A 17,364-nucleotide genomic window follows, 5' to 3' on the forward strand; every position below is an offset into this window, starting at 1 on the left:
ACTGCGGAGCAGGGAGGGATCCTATGGGGTCATGGAGTCCAACCCCTGTTAAGGAGAGCCAGTGGGGAATCGAACTCCTAACCACTGGGCTATCCAGCATATCCGTAAAATCGTTGCCCTTGGGGTTGGGGGGCAAGCTGTGTTCAAGCTATTGCAGCAAAACCCACAGCATGCCTCCTGCGAAGAGCCATTTTATCTGGCAGACTGACGAAGTGGGCTGTACTCTTGGGAGAGATTCTGTCCAAGGCAATATGGCCATATTGGAAACGTGTCAAATTATTTGTTTAGGGTTAGATGGTGGCTTTAAACCCCATGCCTTCTTCCTCGTTTGGCGCCAAACCCTTACTGCCGCACTTGAGTTTCCAGATCCCCCTGCATTCCATTAAGCAAGTGCTCATATAACTTCAGCCACCTCCTGCAGGGGATGCGATTAGAAGGAGGAAGGAAATGTGGTTAGGATTGGGCTGCACGGGGGTTTGTAAGTCACCGCCTTGTACCCCAGCCAACTCTTGTTTTCATAGAAGTAACAAGACATCGGATTGATCCCGGTCCAAATTTGATTCAGGGGCGGTTACTACATTGATTGGAGTATTGCCAAGCTTATCACTAAAAGATAATATGAATTAACTCCATTTCACTTTAGTCCTAATGCTTTAATATCAATCACAAACTGATAAGAGGACTTCCTATCTAACATTAGTACCTTAATTAATTAAGTGTTGGATGAAGAAATATTTTATCTGTTCTGAATCAATGGCTCGTCAATTTCATTGAATGAAATGTAGTTTTACCAAGGGGGGGGAAATGTGAGTCTGTTCTCTCTGGATGTAAACTAGTGGACCGTCTGATTCCATATATTCCCTGACAGAAGGACCCCCTCCAAGGGTTCAGGTAGGAATATTCCCTAAATACAAACGCCAGAACTGGGTGTGAGATTGTTTGCCTTAATGGCAACTGTTCAGACACTTTCTGCAGCCTGGATGCCTGCAAGATGATAAACACAGCCGATGATCTGCTCTTGATCTGCTCAGAGGGTAAAATCATGCCATTTTGCAGGGTTGGCTTGATAGCAGCATGTTTTTATGGAAACAGCAAATACAACGAAACAGCACAGAGGATGACTACAAAAGACAAGTCACAAATATTCAGCACTTTCCTAAAATGCAGGGATTGACTGCAAGGTTAACAGCAGTAACAGCAATGTGGTTTATTTTCCAGGCACATATGGAACGGCAGCCTCAGTATCTCATCATCATCATAACCTTTATTGGCTATCTCAAAACGCCTGTGCAAGGGGACAGAACGTGGCCTGCTCACACGTGTTGTGCTGAAAGACGACCGTGTTAAAAGCACAAGGCACGTGCTTTAACACAACTTTTTTCTCTCCTGCGTTCTCCAATCTCTGAGATGTTTCTACCAGCAGATTGTACAGATTTTTAAATTAAACTTATAAAATAAGGATATTGTTCCCCATTGGGTATGTTATTATACGACCATCGTCATATAATATATAAATATATAAACATATACCTATTATATTCATCATATAACATATATATTATACAATAATAAATAAATAAATGAAGCAAGCTACCTTGTTTTCAGGGCACCCCTTATCAAACAATAAACAATATATATATGTTTGGAAAGTTATTAACCTCTAGTATACGTCTCATGAATTTATTGTTTTATAAGGGGTGCTCTGAAAACAAGCTTGCTTGCTTGCTTGCTTGCTTGCTTTATTTATTTATTTATTTATTTATTTATTTATCTATCTATCTATCTATCTATCTATCTATCTATCTATCTATCTATCTATCTATCTATCTATCTATCTATCTATCTATCTATCTATCTATCCAAAGCCGAGGTGGGAGCCGTTGAATGAGCAAGAGATTACGCCGCCTTGAGCCCTACCAGTTAGGCGAAGTATAAACACTGTATAATAAAGCAGCTTTAAAATAAACAGGAAGAGGGCGAGGGGGCGGGGCCAGCAGGCTAGCCCCGCCCCCTCCCAGCCTTAATTCTCCCCCCCTCCCCTCGGCCCGTCGCTCTCCCAGAATCTCTCCACCGGCAAGCCCCGCCCATCCTGAGCTGATTGGGCCTCGTCCCCGTCGGCTCCGCCCCCTCCCCCGAGCGGTGCGCCGTCGCGATGTCATCGGAGTGCGCCGAGAGGGGGCCTTTCCCTCTCCTGCGCCGCAGGGCGGGCTGCGGCGGCTCCGCCCTCCCACCGACTTCCCCTCTCCGTACGCATGCGCGGCCCCGGCGGCGGCGGCGGCGGCTGAGGGGAGGCGGATGATGGCGGCGGCCTCTCTCTGGAAAGGGCTGGTCGGGGTCGGGCTCTTCGCCCTGGCGCACGCGGCCTTCTCCGCCGCCCAACGTGAGTGGCGGGCGGTTCCCCGGCCTTCCCTTCCCCGGAGCCGGCCGGCCGGGCAGGCCTCAGGCCTGGGCGCTCCCTCCCCCCCTCCCGGGAGAAGTACGGGGGCCGAGAAGCAAAGGCGGGCCGAGGGACGCCGGGGGGGGGGGTTGGGGAAGAATCGAGAGGAGCATTGGACCCTTGGACACCCCCCCCTTGGCGAGCCCCAGAGGGGGCAGCTCTGGCTGGCAGCCCGCAAGCCGAAGCGGGGGGGGGGGAGAGAGAGAGACTCCAGTCTGGACGCATCCTGCCCCCCCCAGGGGAGATCTTGGGGTGGGGGGGATCCCCCGGGGCCGAGGCTGCCCCCCCCGCTGGGTGTGATTTCCCCCCCCCTTGGCAGCCCCGGCCTGGGGAGACCGCCGTCTTTGGGTGGGAGGGCAGCCGGAGCCTCTGAGGGCCAAGCTAGGCTTCGGGGGGGGGGGAGGCTGCCTTGCCGGATCCTGGCCCCAGAGACCTTGCTCTCTTGGAGGACCTGAGAGCGGAGCCAGGCTGCTGGCGGGGAGGTTGGCCAGTCTTTGGGGCAGAGGCCCTATTAATAAACAAGCTTTCCAAACCCCCCCTCCCCAGAAAAAAAAGGAAAGGAGGGAGAGGGTGGAGCTGAGACATTGGGCGGGGGGGGGGGAGAAACCCAAGTTGAGTCACTGGCGGGACTTAAGTCTGACTTGACAGCATGTCCCTGGACTTTGAGTCCCCATCCCTGGCCTTTGAAGGTGTGGCTTTGCCTTCATCCCGGTGGTCTCTGCTGTGGACCCTTCCCATCCGCCTTGGCCGACATAGGTTACCATTCCCGGCGGTCCGGATCATGGTTGGCGGCAGGTTCTCCCCTCTCGAGGAGTCTGCCCTTGAAAAGCGAAGAGGGGACTGCAGTTTCCCTGCCTGAAGTGATCTCAGCCTATTTTTAATGGGTGCCAAAGGCCAGCCGTATTCAACAGGGCCAACTCCTGCGTAAGCCTCCGGCAGAGCCTTTGCATCCTAGCAGCACAGTCCCAAGTTTGCTCCGGTTCCTTGGGGACTCTAGTCAGCATGCACAAGGCTGCAGCTTCGTTGCTGCAAAAGCTTTGGTGGTGAAGAGGCAGCTCTTTTTAAAACGCAAGAGGCAGCAGGAGAAGGAGGTCTGTCCTGAAAAGATAAAATACAGCATTTGGAAGAGTTGGTATGTTTGTAGTAACAAACCTGCAGGACTGTATAAATGTGTTGATCTTCAGTATGAGTGGGTTAATGATCCTACTGTACAGGTGTTTGCTGGGATGCATTGTATCAGGGCTGGATTGTTGTGGGCAGGAAGGTATCAACCCTGTCCTCAGATTCGGGTGTCATCTTTGAGCTTAGAAGTGAGTGGCTGATGGTTCCCCACAGAATGACATAAAATATCTGGACCAAAGGCAGCTGATATGAATGAATGCCTTCACCCATGTCCTCATTCTTTAATGTAGATAATAATCTATGAGTAGGGACTGTCATTTGGTAGGTACTAAACTATTGAATTAGCAATAAGTTGTCAACCTGATCTCACTATTTTTAACATGCATCTTGCCTGTGACTTTTACTGCTACTGATATAGCAGTTACGTTTCCGTCCATAATAGTAGCCGTTTCAGGTAAACCTTGGAATAGCACTACAAAATCACAAGAGTGATTATGCTTCAGTTTCAGTGGTTTGTGTATGAGGGAGCCAGTTTGGAAAATGTCAGTTTGTTTAGGGGTGTCTCAGTGGCTAGCAGCCGTTCCTATCTTTTTCTTCCCCAGTGCTGTTGTTTTCTTGTACATCTTTGAACAGAAGCTTTTACACAGCGTGTCGACTTCTGATTACCGATTGTGAGAAGTAAGGCAGATGTGTTCATTATATGCAGTGCAGTAAAAGGACTGTATAATTGCCTCTAGTGGTAACAAGCTAAATAAATATACGGCCTTGGAATTTAGAGAACTAGCAGTGATTTGCTTTTATTATCCAGTCATACCTGCCAGCCTCATTTCTTTCACTGAGCATTATGCACATGATTTGAACACTTTAGCACCTCCAATCAGGCATTAAACAATGAGAGGTGCTCTAAAACTGTCATGAAAAGCTCTCAGAAAATGCAGGCAGTGACTGGGCCTTCACCTGTGGGGGAATGGATTGCAAAGCGTATCACTGGGACCCCTTTCTGGATATAAAGGAAACCAGGTTCATGTATTGAACTGTCTTTGTTTTACAGATCGTTCCTATATGAGATTAACAGAAAAGGAAGATGAAACTTTGCCAATAGATGTAAGTTGAGTGTTTGTTTTTTTCTTCTGATGAAACCGCGGGGCCACCTGTGATCCACAACATAGTTTTGTTTAAAGTCGGTTAGCTTCAGTAAAGTCTGTTGGAATTCACGAACAAATGGGTTGTTTCGACTGGTTTATGTTCTGTACTGCTTGATCCCGCCATCCTGGTCCTTTGTTCTCGTCACACGGATTCTGCTGTTCGAATTTGAACAGCTCCCTCTTTAAGGTCTCTCAACTGACTGTTCAGCCAGCCTTAAGGATATAGCCATTGCATTGGGACTGAGATTAAAATGTTGTGAATTTGGTATCTTTCTACCCTTAGAAGCATCTCTGCAGCCGTTTCCCAGATACCTGTCAGAAATGCTCTCCTTTTCTTCCCCACCGAGGAAGCAGCCTTCTCTTGCTGGCATTTGCTTGGGCAGGAGTGCTCTGTCTGTCACTGTGCAAATCATAATGCACCAGTTTGTAACTGCGCCCAAAGGAGTTCATGTCTAAGCCTAGGTGGACTTGGTCTGTTACATTCCTTATCTTTGAAGCCCTGGTAGTTGCCTTCTTGACAGGCAGAGTGGACATGGCATCGAAGGCCCAATGAGAAAAGCTTTACTTGATTCTCAACTGCTGTTTTTCTCTTTAATCTGTTATAGATAGTTCTTCAAACACTATTGGCCTTTGCAGTTACCTGCTATGGGATAGTACACATTGCGGGAGAATTCAAAGACATGGATGCAACTTCAGAGCTAAAAAATAAGTATGTTTTCTTATTCTAGTCCTGTTTTTTCTTATGACTTTATTTTTACTCTTCCCCCCCCCCACCTTTTGTGCCAGTAGCCTCATAAATGGGGCAGGAAGCTCTCCCTTTTCTACCAATACAGGGATATTCGGCAGCTCCTGTATGTTGTAACACAGCCCTGTCGGGATTAAAAAAGGGTAGCCTACTGACTTTCCCCTTGTAAACAAAAAAAGTTACAAGAAACCATTCCAAGTTCTTGTCCCAGAATGGGTCTGACATTGTGCCCTAATCACAATTTGGGGGGGGGGGGGCGCTATCCTAAACCTCTGGGATCCGAGCAAATGATACCTCCGAATGCCTTTTTGCTAGCAACCTCTCCGTTCCCTGCTTCTTTGGTTGGCTGTGGTGGGAAGCAGGGTGCTGGAGAAATGGATGTTTGGTCATCTCCAGCGTAACAGCTGCTCACACACACGTGCCGGCATCAAAAGCAGGCTTGCTCAGGAAAGAGTAAAGCTACTGTGGTCTTCTCTTCCACTGCGCCACCAGGTGTTGGTGGGGAAAAACTAGATCAGTTTTCTCTCTGTATTTGGCCTCGAACTACCATTTCCCTGTGTGTGCACATACTCTTAATCTTAGCACCGCAGAGCTGGAAGGGGCCCTAGAGATCATCAAGTCCAGCCCCTCACAAGGAGGGAGTTGAACTCCCAACCTCTGGCCCCATAAGCCAGATGCCTAAACAATCCCCTTTCTTCTTGACCTGTTTTTTTCTGCTACCAAAGAGCTCTGTTTAAAGAGAAGAAGTAGACTTGAGGTTTAATTTGTGTTAGATCCCCTGAACTTGTGTAAATCATATAGGTTCAGGTAGAGATGGGCAGAAGATAAATCGAGACCTGTAGGCAAAATTAGGTGTTTTTTTTTTAAATTGCATCCCATAAGCCTGGAATCTATCCATCCCCCCCAGATCATAGCACTTTACCATAGTGAAGTGGCTAGAACGAAGCCATTTTGTCAATTAGCTGTTCTTTCAGTATTAATTCCCCTCTTTCTCTTTTGTTTAAGGACATTTGACACATTAAGGAACCACCCATCTTTTTATGTATTTAATCACCGGGGCAGAGTCTTGTTCCAGCCCCCAGACGCTGTCCATTCATCCTCCAACCAGGATGTTTTGTCGTCCAGCGCATCACTGAAGTTTCGAAAACTTGAACCTCTCCGCCGTTAAAAAAAGATTTTTACAGATGATACTAAAAATAGAACAGGACACTGAGCTGTAACATTGGAGTTGGGGATGTAAACACTTTTTTTTGTTATTTTCTGGAACAGTATTTATATTGATCTTCCAGACTTTATAAAATATATATATATTATATAAATATATTAAAACAAATTAAAAAGACCTTCTCTGAACACTGTTAATGACAATGACTGAATTGTGAATTGGCAAACAGTGTACGTTACTGCTAGAATTATGCTGTGAAACATGCGTTTTACCTTTCATCCATTAAAACACTCCTGCGGTTGATTCCCTTAAAACAAATCCTGTATTACAAAAAAAAAAAAAAACTGGAGGATGGTTTTAAATGCAACAGAGAAGCACAGAGGAGGATTATTGTCTTGTATATGTTGTTGCTGAATGTTGAGAAAGGGGCCAGGGGGTTGCTCTGTGTCCGCCTGTCTCCTTTTAGAAAAGATGATGATTGTGATATTGTCATATCTTTGGCACTCGGAGCTGAAGTAACGCAGCCACTGCATGATAAGACCTTCACGGGAAAGGACTGAGCCATTGCAACCGACTGTTTTGGGTTGGGAGCTCAACCCCAAACTTTGCCGAGGACCGAAATGTTCCTTTTTCCCCATGGGTGGTTAGCCTTGAGACACCCTCACATACTCGCAGGTGCTAAAAGAAGATGGACTTTTTGGGGGGGAGAGAAATGCAGTGATCTACTGAGCCACCGGCAGAGTTTTATGGAATCAAGTTGGCTGTCTTCTCATCGGGTTTTTTTGCATCGCGCATCCCTTGTAACCTGTGATCGTTGCCTGCACAGTGAGCCTTTGTGGATTGTGGCCGGGACTGGCTGCGTGTTGCAGTCACGGTATGAAGCAATGTGCTTACTGTGGTGAACGCAAGACGCGCCGTCGGCTTATGAACTTTTAGTCCTGGTTAGAGGTGGGCTACTGTATGATTGAATGGCTTGTAAGGGAGGGTCTCTGCCTACTGATAATGTTTTGTGTTCCGTTCTAACATGCAGGGTTCTTGGTTTTCTGCTCTAAAGGGTGCTTTGTGATTGGGCTGTCCTCATTTACTTGTGTGCACTCTTGTGGCCGAGGTAGAAAAAAGGAACTGAGGAATGGCTGTGTTCCCATTTGGACAACTGAACGTGCTCAACTTGTTTTTCTGCTCTGTTAACGTTCCTCTTTTTGCAGTGACCTGCTTGCCAAGAGATTTCTTCCCCAGTTAATCTGCCTTGAAGTATGTGGGGTGCATGTATGGTGGAGGTCAGGTTTCCCTTTCCTTTATCCCCACCTCAGGTAGAATTTGCACAAAAGTCAAGCGATGTCTGTTAGCAATAAGGCTGCAGCAACACGGACCTGTCTTGCGTTCAAGGCGTGCAAACCGCCTACAGGGAGATTTCTTTGCTGGCTGGAAAATGCTACAGGTTAGCTGCCCTGACTGGCAACGGGTTCATAAACCATGGCAAATAGGTGCTTTCCAGAGGGAGTGAATGACTGTTGGCTTTGTCCCCAGTCACTCCAGTGATGCCCTTGCGAATAAGAAGAGCAGTAGTCGAACCCAACTGGAGGTCGATAGCTGGGAAAGCGGCACGAAGGTTCCCTAACTTAAAGAGAGGAATTCTGAAACTAGTTGTGATGAAAAAGACTTGGCCTTCTGCAGACTATCCTGACAGCGGTCTCAGTTGATTAAATCAGACCCTTTCATCTTGCATTGTGTTCCCTCCATCTGAAATCCTGCCTGCCAGCCTTTCCTTCTCTGGTACGAATAAAGACTGGCAATATGGTAAAAAGTCAGAGGCTAGGAGTAGTGTGCCAGCCTTATCCTCCTCTCCTTCCCATAGACTGCAATAAGACCCTAGTTCAAGCTGAAAAACAGGTCCCGATTGGCTGATGTCCTTCAGCCTCTGGGCTCACCAATTCTGCTTAACACTAGATGCTAGCAGATGTGTTCAGGATTCCAACCAGTAGGTTGATGTAGCTCTTGCACTGAAAATCTGAGGATGGAATAAAACCACCTATTTTCTTCAGGACGCCCAAACGTTGGAGCAGTGCAAGTGATTTGTGACGAAAAGGGGCTGTGAGGAAGTACCGAGTTCTGACGTGCCAAGTGGCTCTTTTTCCTACCGCTTTGTAAAGCTGTCATCTAAAGCTGAGCCTAGTTGCTTGTCAAATGATTGTTTGAGCTTTCTAAAACGCTGCTCCAGGTTAGTAAAAAGGTCTCATGGTAGCAGGTACATTTGCTAAAGTGGAGTCTTTGGCTAGACCTCTGAGGTTTTTCATCATCCTTCCCTGTGTATGTTCTGTTCAAGCCCACTAAATCACTTTTGGGTCATTTAAATTTACAAGTAGCGGCCTTACCCTTCTGCATCAATGATCATTTAACAGGTATGCAATTTTTTCCTCCCGTTTGCATCTTGCAATATCCAGTAAAGAACTGATTACAACATGTGTGGTTCTGGAGTTATTTCTAAAGGACCAGGTGTAGATCTGGTTTTTAAAAGTCCACATTATTTTCTAAAACTAAAGGAGTGAAATAACCTCAAGTGTTGCTCCTGAATGAATTGCTGGGTGCTAGCAGCTCCCTTTACACTGAGAAGAGTAATTGTGAAGCAGTAGTAATTATAACAGATAGACACTCCCAGGGAGGCGGCTCATGCAAGCGCGCACTGCTCTCAACCACATGTGAAGTAAACAGCTGTGTGGACTATATTTCAGACTGCAAGCCTACAAAGCAGTTCTCTCTGAATGTATGAATCACCTTTCTGCGTCATATCCTGGGTGTTCCTAATTGCATAGGATAGACAGCTCTATACTAAGAAGCTGGAGTTGACAGAGTGGAAACCGGAGCATGGATCCAGACCATCCTGAAATTCTGGTTGCTGCTGTACTACTTAACTCTGAGCACCTTGGTTACGTATACCATCCTCCACCAGCAAGTGGCTCTCTCTGATCCAACCTAAAACTAGGTCTTTGCTATTCTAATGCTCCGACAGCAACAAGCCTGTAGAGCAGTTACCCAGAGACTTGAGGCTATTGAGGAAACAAGCATTGTTCTCCTTAGCAAACAGGATCGGACCCGTTGTCCTTTGCCAGGGGGTGCCCTTCCATCATCATACAGGACTCCTGCAGGTCATTTAACTGCACTTAGATCACAGCAGGCCTGCCAACCATTCATACTTGTCACGATGAGTATTTTGCAACCGCAAAAACGGTGTTTAGATAGGGAAAATCCACTTGACGGTGATCGGTTCCCTGCTTCGGGAACGGATTTTTCACTTGATGATCAACAGTTGATCGTTGGGTTTCAAAATGGTCGGCCGCCACTTCAAAATGGCTCCCCGCTGTGTTTCCTCGCTTTACAGGCACGGGAAATGGCCGCCCTATGGAGGATCTTCGCTTTACAATGAGGTATTTCACCCATTGGAACGCATTGAGCGGTTTTCATTGCATTTCAATGGGCTTTTTACTTTCGTTTGACGACGATTTCATTCTACAGCGATTTTGCTGGAACGGATTATCGTCAAGCGAGACACCACTGTACAGTATTCCTGCTACAACACAAAGCAGTAGCACTCAAAAGGTTTCCCTGGCTTGCCTGGGAAGGCCGCCAGTGGCCTATTTGACGGAACAAAGACCTGTAAAACAAATGGCAGTGATTAGGAGGATCATCTGGCAGAACCTGACTAACCAGAGGGATGCTTCATAGTTATTTGGAAGGCAAGGTGCTCTGAGGAACTACACACAACTGCTTGATAAAACAGAGAGGGTGGCAGATGTTCCAGCTCCTGGTTTTCCTTTACGGCATGGTAGTAAAGTACGGGTATAATAACAACTGGTACCCGTGTATCATGGTCAATAGCTGTGCAAGACAGAATGCCTACTTGGCCTCGGAAACAGCAACCAGATTGCAGGAGAACCCATTTACTGCCTCATGGTTGCAATGGCAAAACTGCTCTTTCCTGAACTCCAAATCGTAGGAACGGAGGCATGCACGCAGCAAGAATACTTCTAAGGGAAGTTCACAGCTTTGGGATTCTGGCTGTTGCCATGTTTTTTTTTTAAATATCTATTTGTACAAGTTGGGCATCCAAAGCTGGAATGGCATGTTAAAAGTACAGGGTAACCAACTAGAGGAGAGGGACGTTAAGTAATGGAAATGTTAGGAACATGAGGGAACTGATCCACACAGAACAGGATTCTAATTGAGGCTCACCAACAAATTAGTTTGCTACTGTCTCTCTTCACAACTTGATAGCCTTTGATTACAAGACCTAGGGCATAAGGTTGGATAAGAAGGAGAGAAGATGACTTGCATCACCCACCTACTTCATGAAGGGATGCCCAAATTTTGAAGGTTTTTGACCCAGGCACCCCGCTCTCTTTGACAATTTGTGCACAAGACCCAGCGCACTGTATGGTTTCGCCCGATTTTTAAAAAATTAAAATAAAACAAAACCACACATTTCTCTTATAACGACAGCCGTCAACTTCGGGAGACCAATGGATCCGATCAAACGGGAAAATAATTCCGTCAGTAAAAGGTGCCGCCCCCACCCGGAAACATGGACCAGATAAGACGTTTCCGTGCACAGATGTTTCTCAAGTGTCAACATGGGGTGAAAAATACAATCCTGGCCATGTGTCGGGCCCTTAATTACAGGTCTTCACCCTCTCTCTGTAATCATAAGCTTAATCTGTATTTCTCTCTGGGGAGATGCTGAGGGCAAAGCACAACAGCTGAAGACGTCACTTTCAGCGTAGGAAAACAAGGGAAGAACCACAGTAATTAAGAAGTTTTATTTTTAGAACCCACTGGGTACTGTTGGTGCTTCTTCTTTGCCTAGAGGGAAATTCTTATGCCCAATTTGAGGCGGGCAGAAACCTGACTTTAAACCACTATTTTCAGTTTGTGGATGGTTCTAAACCTTCAGGAGGGTAGAGACAGGAAGCTGAAATGGACTTTCATCAGGGTAATTTTTTTTTAAAAAATATCAGCTTATGCACACCCTTGCAGAGCTAGAGTGGGCCCTGTCGCGCTCCGGAGGTTGAGGGGAAGCCCACCGTCTGTAATAGCCATTCCTCTGCAGGAAGAAAGGTAATCAGGAAAACCTAAGAGTTTATTCTAAGCTCTCATTCTGCAGGAACCCTATGCGTTGGGTTCACTCTCTTTCTGTGCCCCTTTTGGTTCCAGTCCCTATTCCTGTCCCAACGGAAGGAGCAATTAAGCCTCACAGCTACTCTGGGATGATCTTAATGGTAACGGAAATGCGCAGATTGGTGTAACATCCAAGCCAAGCATTTGGGGGATCTCCCTGGCTACTGCTTTCTCTCTGGGGCTCCCCTCTTCATCACACGGCAACCGTTCCACACTCTCTAAAACAGACCAGCCAAGTTAGAACCGCTCGGCACAGAACCCCCGGGTTCTTTCCGCACCGGGACCTTCTCCAAGAAAGCTAGCCATCCATGGGAGTTTTACGGCTGTAGCTGACCAACTAAAATACGACTGCATGCAACGGCAGAAGCACCAACTCTTCTCCGTTGTGCTAAACCAGCTCCGTGCCACTGTTCTAAAACTCCACCTCAAAGGAAGGGGTGCGATGAAGAGAACTGCACCGCTCAAAGCCAGAACAAACTGTTCAGAGGTCTTCCACGGTCACACGCTTATTTTCCTTGGCCGCCGGCTTAAGAGAACAGGCCCTGCCCCGGGAAGCGCTTCTTTGCCAGGACCAGCCTGGGAAATCTACTTTCTCTTTTTAACCCGCTCAGCTTTGCTGTACCAAAGGGAGATACAGGGCAGGAAAAGGTCCGTCAGCAAGAGCGAGACAAACCGTCCGGTAAACAAGCATTGAAACCAGCTGCCAACGCGGCCGAAGAGCCCCAAGCTCTTGAGCTGCATCAAAACAACAGGGTGGAGACAAGCGAGAGCATTTTGGGGGGGGGGGGAGGGAGAGGACCACTACCTGCGAATCGGCTCCTAACGGCAAGGGAAAAAGTGATAAAACAGCCCTTGATGACCCTAAAGAGTCAAGCCAACCTTCCAACGCTGCTTCTTTTGAAGAGAGGGGGAAAGAGGCAATGCTAGTGAACCCCCTAAGGGTTGTTGTTTTTTTGGGGGGTGTCTTTTGATTATGTGTTTCGATAGCTGGAAATAGCGTGACCAAACTGACTTCAGCAGCACTCCACTCAGATCGTGCACTGGTTAGAAAAATCATAAAATGTTTTTTTTTTATTCTTATATACAAGTACTCCAAAAATCTTCTTATATATAAGGGTGTGGGAGAGGTACATCCGCATCCACGCACCCGCCCACACGCCGTCGGATATATCAAATTAAGGATCTGGTAAACAACACGGTCCAAAATAATCTCTTCTCATATGAATATTTAAAAAGTAAAATATATAGATATACATATAGATTGAGAGGGGAAGAATGTGGGGTGTGGGGTTTTTTGTCTCTCTGTGTGTGGGTTCTGTGTGTGTGGTTATTTTAATTTTTTTAAAAAAAAATTAACCCAAAGTTTCCTTTAAGCGCTTCCAAAGCCAAGTCCACGTGAAGAGTCTCCGTCCTCCTCACAAGATGAAAGAGGAACTGAAGTCTTGGACCTGGAAAGCTTCAGGGTGTGCGCTTTCATAATGTCTGCAGACAAAAGAGAAGAGAGGCTGAGGTAGGGTTGCTTAGTGGCGACCACCGGCAACAGTCACGGGGGGGTTCCTTGACAGCTTTCCTCAACCCAGCAGCTCCTGTTAACTCTCAATTTCAATTTACCCTGAAAACGTGTGTGTGTGTGTCTGGCCCGAGTCGGCTAGTAGTTAGTTCCTGGGAACTTCCACCTCGGGCGTCTGTAGCGACAACATGCACTACGACCACCACAGAGAGAACGCTCTCCTTCGCTCCTCTCTCTCTCTCTCTTTTTTTTTTAAAGGACAAAAATCTCTCTCCAACACAAGTGCAGATAAAAGCGTACGCCATTCTGTTTTTTAAAGATTTCGACCCACCGCCTAAAGCAGCGTCTGTGTGTGTGTGTGTGTTTTAAAGTGTCTTAGAACAAAGGTTCAAATGAGTTAAATTCTCATCACCTGCAGGAGAGGGCAGCCCTGGGTAGGTCTGTCTTCAGCCCACTGAGCAGATCAGGCCTTCCGTCGTGGGTGGGTGGGAGGGAGGAAGCCACGCCGTCTGCGGCAAATCCATCAGGGTCACAGGCCCCCCCCTCGTTTGCGGCGAAAGAGGCTTCTCGCAAACGTAAAAACGCCGCCCTTCTTTGTAGACGCCCGCAGAAAAGCGGCCTGGCTGCCAGGGTGGCCGAGGTCACGGCTGCCACATCCTCTTCCGCTCCTCTGCGACACCGCCAACACGTTCTCCCTGGCCCGTCATGCGACTGTCGTGCTGGGACACTATTATCTACTGTTGACATGATTAACTCTGTTGGGGAGGCTTCTGAACTCTATCTCCTCTAGTATTCTCTCTAAGTGCTGAATTAAGACCCGTTTTTTAAACCTGAGAAAGAGAGGGGAAGGGGAAGCAATTCAGTGTGGGGGGGTCTTGGCATTCCTTCCTCCGCAGCTCTTCTCCCTCTGAAAACACACCGTGACAGATACACCAACCCAACCATGTTATCAGACCCTCCCTAAATGTTAAGAAGAACTGGCCTGTTTCATTTTGCTAGCATTTAAAGACTTCATTCAGCGATATCAAAACCTTAACCAGGCTGGCCTCTGGTATGTCAGAAAAGGATTAAAACACAGCTGCCGGGTGAAGTGGCTTGTGAAATGCAAAAGGAAGCAAAAAGTTCGGGGTCACTATGGCTTTTTTCAAATACCCGCACAGCGTGTGCTGGATTGCAACACGCAGGCTGATCACACACCCTGCCTTGACTTTCGACGCACCCTCCCGATACAAACCTTGCCGCCTCTTTGATAGCAAATTCAATGAAATATTTTTGAACTTCCGCAGGGCCTTGCACTTCTTCGAGGAGAGAGAATATTTTTTCATAATCTACAGGTCCAAAAGAAAGCAAAACAAAACCCAAAATGAAGAGTCAGGTCACAGTTATGACAGACACAAAACATATACAGAGAAGCGACAGAAACCTCTCCTCGTAAGAGGCTTTGTGTTAAGTGCGGGCATCGCACGCCTTCCAAACCAGCTGCGTCCTGACCGAACGGCAACCATGGGGTCTTCAGATCCTTTCCGACATTCACTGTCACTCAAGCAGAGAAACCCAGCGCCACCGCCCCCCCCCTCCCGTGACGCTCAGCACCTTGTGCAGAAGTGGACTCAGCAAGGAGGAACCCGAGTCCTGCCTCACTTCCATCTTCGACAGGAATGTTTTCCTTCTCAAGCAGAAGGAAAGAACTTTTTCTCCTACAGGGATGGTCCAACCCCCACTGCAACACTCTCACAGTAACGCTCAAACCACTCGGTGGTTTTTTACTCCCCTGACTTCACTTCACCGGCGGCTAAAAGCTCCGGGGTTTAAGCATCTGGCTACAGAGCCAGAGGTTGGGGGGTTCAATTCCCTACTTTGTTCCCTTGGGACAGGGACTGGACTTGATACATCTGTAGGGCCCCTTCCAGCCCTGCAGTTCCAAGGTGGTGGTGGTGATGATGACGATCATCCACCACACAGCTCATCTATCTATAGATGTTCCCTAAAATTAACAGATCAACTTCTGCCAATTCCAAAAAAAGGGACAACCAAGTTACAAAACAGACTTGTTAAGACTGCCAAAATGTTTTTTTTAAATTTGGCCTCTAGGCAAATGAGTTTAAGGCCAAGCGCCTGATAGCTGCCATGGGAACACTGAGTTTCTCTTAACGGTGGAAGACTTCGTTTCCTCCCTGACCTTTGCCGCCTTTAAGACGGCCGTCGTCTCTCCCCACTTACTTCTCCCAGGCTTGCGGACTTCCTTCATAACTTTGATTTTGATGACTTCGTTGTTCCCTTCAAACATGCTGGGCGTAATTTTCACGGCATCCGGCACGGCTCCAGACCCCGGCTCAGCCATTAGCTGCTTCTGGTCTTCGGAGATGCTATAGTTTACGGGTCCCCGAATGAGGGAATTGGCGACAGGCCTGTGGTCCAGTCCATCTTCCCCGACGCAATTCAGTTCGTCGCTGGACAAAGCGTCCATGTCATCAGGCAAGTCGCTGTCCATCCCGGCCGCTGGGGACATGGGGACCGGATGCCCCCCGAGTGGCCCATCGCTCTGCCTGTCCAAGGACTGGAGGTTGTCACCCTTCTTTTCGCTGTTGCCTTCCTGGACCATATTGCTATTTGTATCTGCAAGAGGAAAAACAAACAAGGCTTCCTTTTAAAAAGCAGTAGACATACACACGTCAAGCCTGGTATTCTCTAGATTGAGAGCAGAAGAAAAACGGGAGCCTCAAACAAAAAAAAAAACAGGAATGTGTGGCTGCCCCAGGAAAAGCACTGCTGTTTTTAAGCAGAATCCTGCCCACACTTCTTAGGCAGACATCGGCCAACAGCAAAAAACAGAAATACCGGCCCTCTCCCATATAAACGCTACACATTCTTCCCTCTTTAATAACCTGCGATTCTGCCAAAATCAGCTTATCTCTGATATGTACATGTGACACACACACACCCGCACCCACCTTGCCCCAAAACGCATGCTTCCTGCAAATATGTGACTGGCTGCACTTCCCTGCCGCCTCTACACACAGATCTGCAACCGTCTATTTGCAGTCATTGGTATGAAATCCAGCAAAGAAAGGGCCACTGGATGAAAGAATCAGAATGGAGACTCAAGAGGCTGTCACTCCAAATACCTCTGTAAGCGGCTGGTGCGGTTTTGAGACTGGGGTTGGACGGGGAGCCGGCAGGGGGCGGGGGCCCCTTCCCACCGACGTGATTGGCTATCACCGGCGGGGATTGGGGCCGTCTGAGCAGGGGGGACATGCTCCGTCTTCTTTTCAGGGAGGCAGGGGTGTTGGGCTCTCCCGGACGCTTGATTTTGTTCTGAGGACCCGAGACAAACTCATCCGCTTCGTCTATCATCATTCCCTGGGGGTGGAAGGGAGGAGGGAAAAAAACATCAGAGAACAGTCAGCAGTGTGCGGAAGGGGGACTGACTTCAACTTGTTTCAGGGAACCCTCCAAAGAAGGGGGAGTCAGGAGCGTTTGTCGTTCGCTTTACCTTCTTGTCCTGCTTGAAAGGGTTACCAAAGGTATGGAGCCTTTTGGGTTGGTCTGGATCAATTTCCCGGAGTGGAGAAGGCATCATCTTTAGGTATTCCTGGTAGTTCCCCATCTGAGCCACCGGAACGCTGTGAAGACAATCTGCAACAAGGAGGAAAAGAAGAATCTTGCACTCCATTTAGAGAAGATTCAGTGCTTCCCGAAAGCCCTCCAAAGCCCCTGGTCAGTCCCGTCAGGACTCAGAGTCTCCTACAGAAAAAAGCTGAATGCCTCAGCATGTCATTTCCACCATCAAGTGCAGAACAGCCAGCCTATCCAAACCTGTTAACTACTGCATCAAGCAATCCCGTGTTGAAAAACAAGTTAAGTAAGAAAAAGCAGCCACACTGCACCTTTCTCCAAGCTGGGTAACCTCTAAATATGTCAAATCACCCCAGAAATGCTTTCAAGCCTATGCACAGTTACTTTTGGGGGTGGTGAGAGACCCCGGCACCAGATCCCTGGTCTGCTGGTTTTTATTCAGCAGAACAATGCTCAAAGCCTTAGTTTGAGCAGGTGTGTACAGAAGCAAAGAAA

At 47.6% G+C, this 17,364-nt stretch overlaps 2 protein-coding genes and 1 long non-coding RNA gene across 6 annotated transcripts in view; 1 reads left to right on the plus strand and 2 right to left on the minus strand.

The window, feature by feature from the left end:
* Window positions 1–2,215: 2,215 nt before the first annotated feature.
* Window positions 2,216–9,074, plus strand: MMGT1 (membrane magnesium transporter 1). Its single transcript, XM_072981026.2, has 4 exons — window positions 2,216–2,380; window positions 4,611–4,663; window positions 5,310–5,413; window positions 6,455–9,074. Exons 1-4 carry the CDS (start codon window positions 2,296–2,298, stop codon window positions 6,615–6,617), a joined length of 405 nt encoding a protein of 134 aa, XP_072837127.1. The 5' UTR covers window positions 2,216–2,295; the 3' UTR covers window positions 6,618–9,074.
* Window positions 9,075–12,827: 3,753 nt separating this feature from the next.
* LOC144584487 (uncharacterized) lies at window positions 12,828–13,845 on the minus strand. The gene is made up of 2 exons (XR_013538760.1): window positions 13,706–13,845; window positions 12,828–13,265 (listed from the first exon to the last, which is right to left on the minus strand). It is a non-coding gene; the product is annotated as an uncharacterized LOC144584487 (long non-coding RNA).
* A 37-nt stretch (window positions 13,846–13,882) lies between these two features.
* The window catches only part of LOC110088158 (integrator complex subunit 6-like), a 33,002-nt gene continuing 29,520 nt past the window's right edge, over window positions 13,883–17,364 (minus strand). For 3 of the 4 annotated variants that reach the window (XM_072981386.2, XM_072981385.2, XM_078380711.1), the window contains 5 exons: window positions 16,787–16,929; window positions 16,419–16,653; window positions 15,514–15,909; window positions 14,528–14,621; window positions 13,883–14,123 (listed from right to left, as the gene is read on the minus strand). In XM_072981386.2, the coding sequence (XP_072837487.2) occupies window positions 14,024–14,123; window positions 14,528–14,621; window positions 15,514–15,909; window positions 16,419–16,653; window positions 16,787–16,929 (968 nt within the window). In that variant the 3' untranslated portion in view covers window positions 13,883–14,023. Of the gene's footprint in view, window positions 14,124–14,527; window positions 14,622–15,513; window positions 15,910–16,415; window positions 16,654–16,786; window positions 16,930–17,364 lie in introns of those variants that run through there. The other variant, XR_013538759.1, reaches the window with a different exon arrangement.

Source organism: Pogona vitticeps, chromosome 11, assembly GCF_051106095.1.
Source record: "Pogona vitticeps strain Pit_001003342236 chromosome 11, PviZW2.1, whole genome shotgun sequence".
Lineage (NCBI taxonomy): Eukaryota > Metazoa > Chordata > Lepidosauria > Squamata > Agamidae > Pogona > Pogona vitticeps.

Excerpts from the sequence above, each read along its gene's own strand:
- MMGT1 (XM_072981026.2), top strand. The coding sequence starts at position 2,296 with ATGATGGCGGCGGCCTCTCTCTGGAAAGGGCTGGTCGGGGTCGGGCTC. Across the intron at positions 2,381-4,610 it reads GGCCTTCTCCGCCGCCCAAC|ATCGTTCCTATATGAGATTA; the intron begins GTGAGTGGCGGG and ends TTTGTTTTACAG. Across the intron at positions 5,414-6,454 it reads ACTTCAGAGCTAAAAAATAA|GACATTTGACACATTAAGGA; the intron begins GTATGTTTTCTT and ends CTTTTGTTTAAG.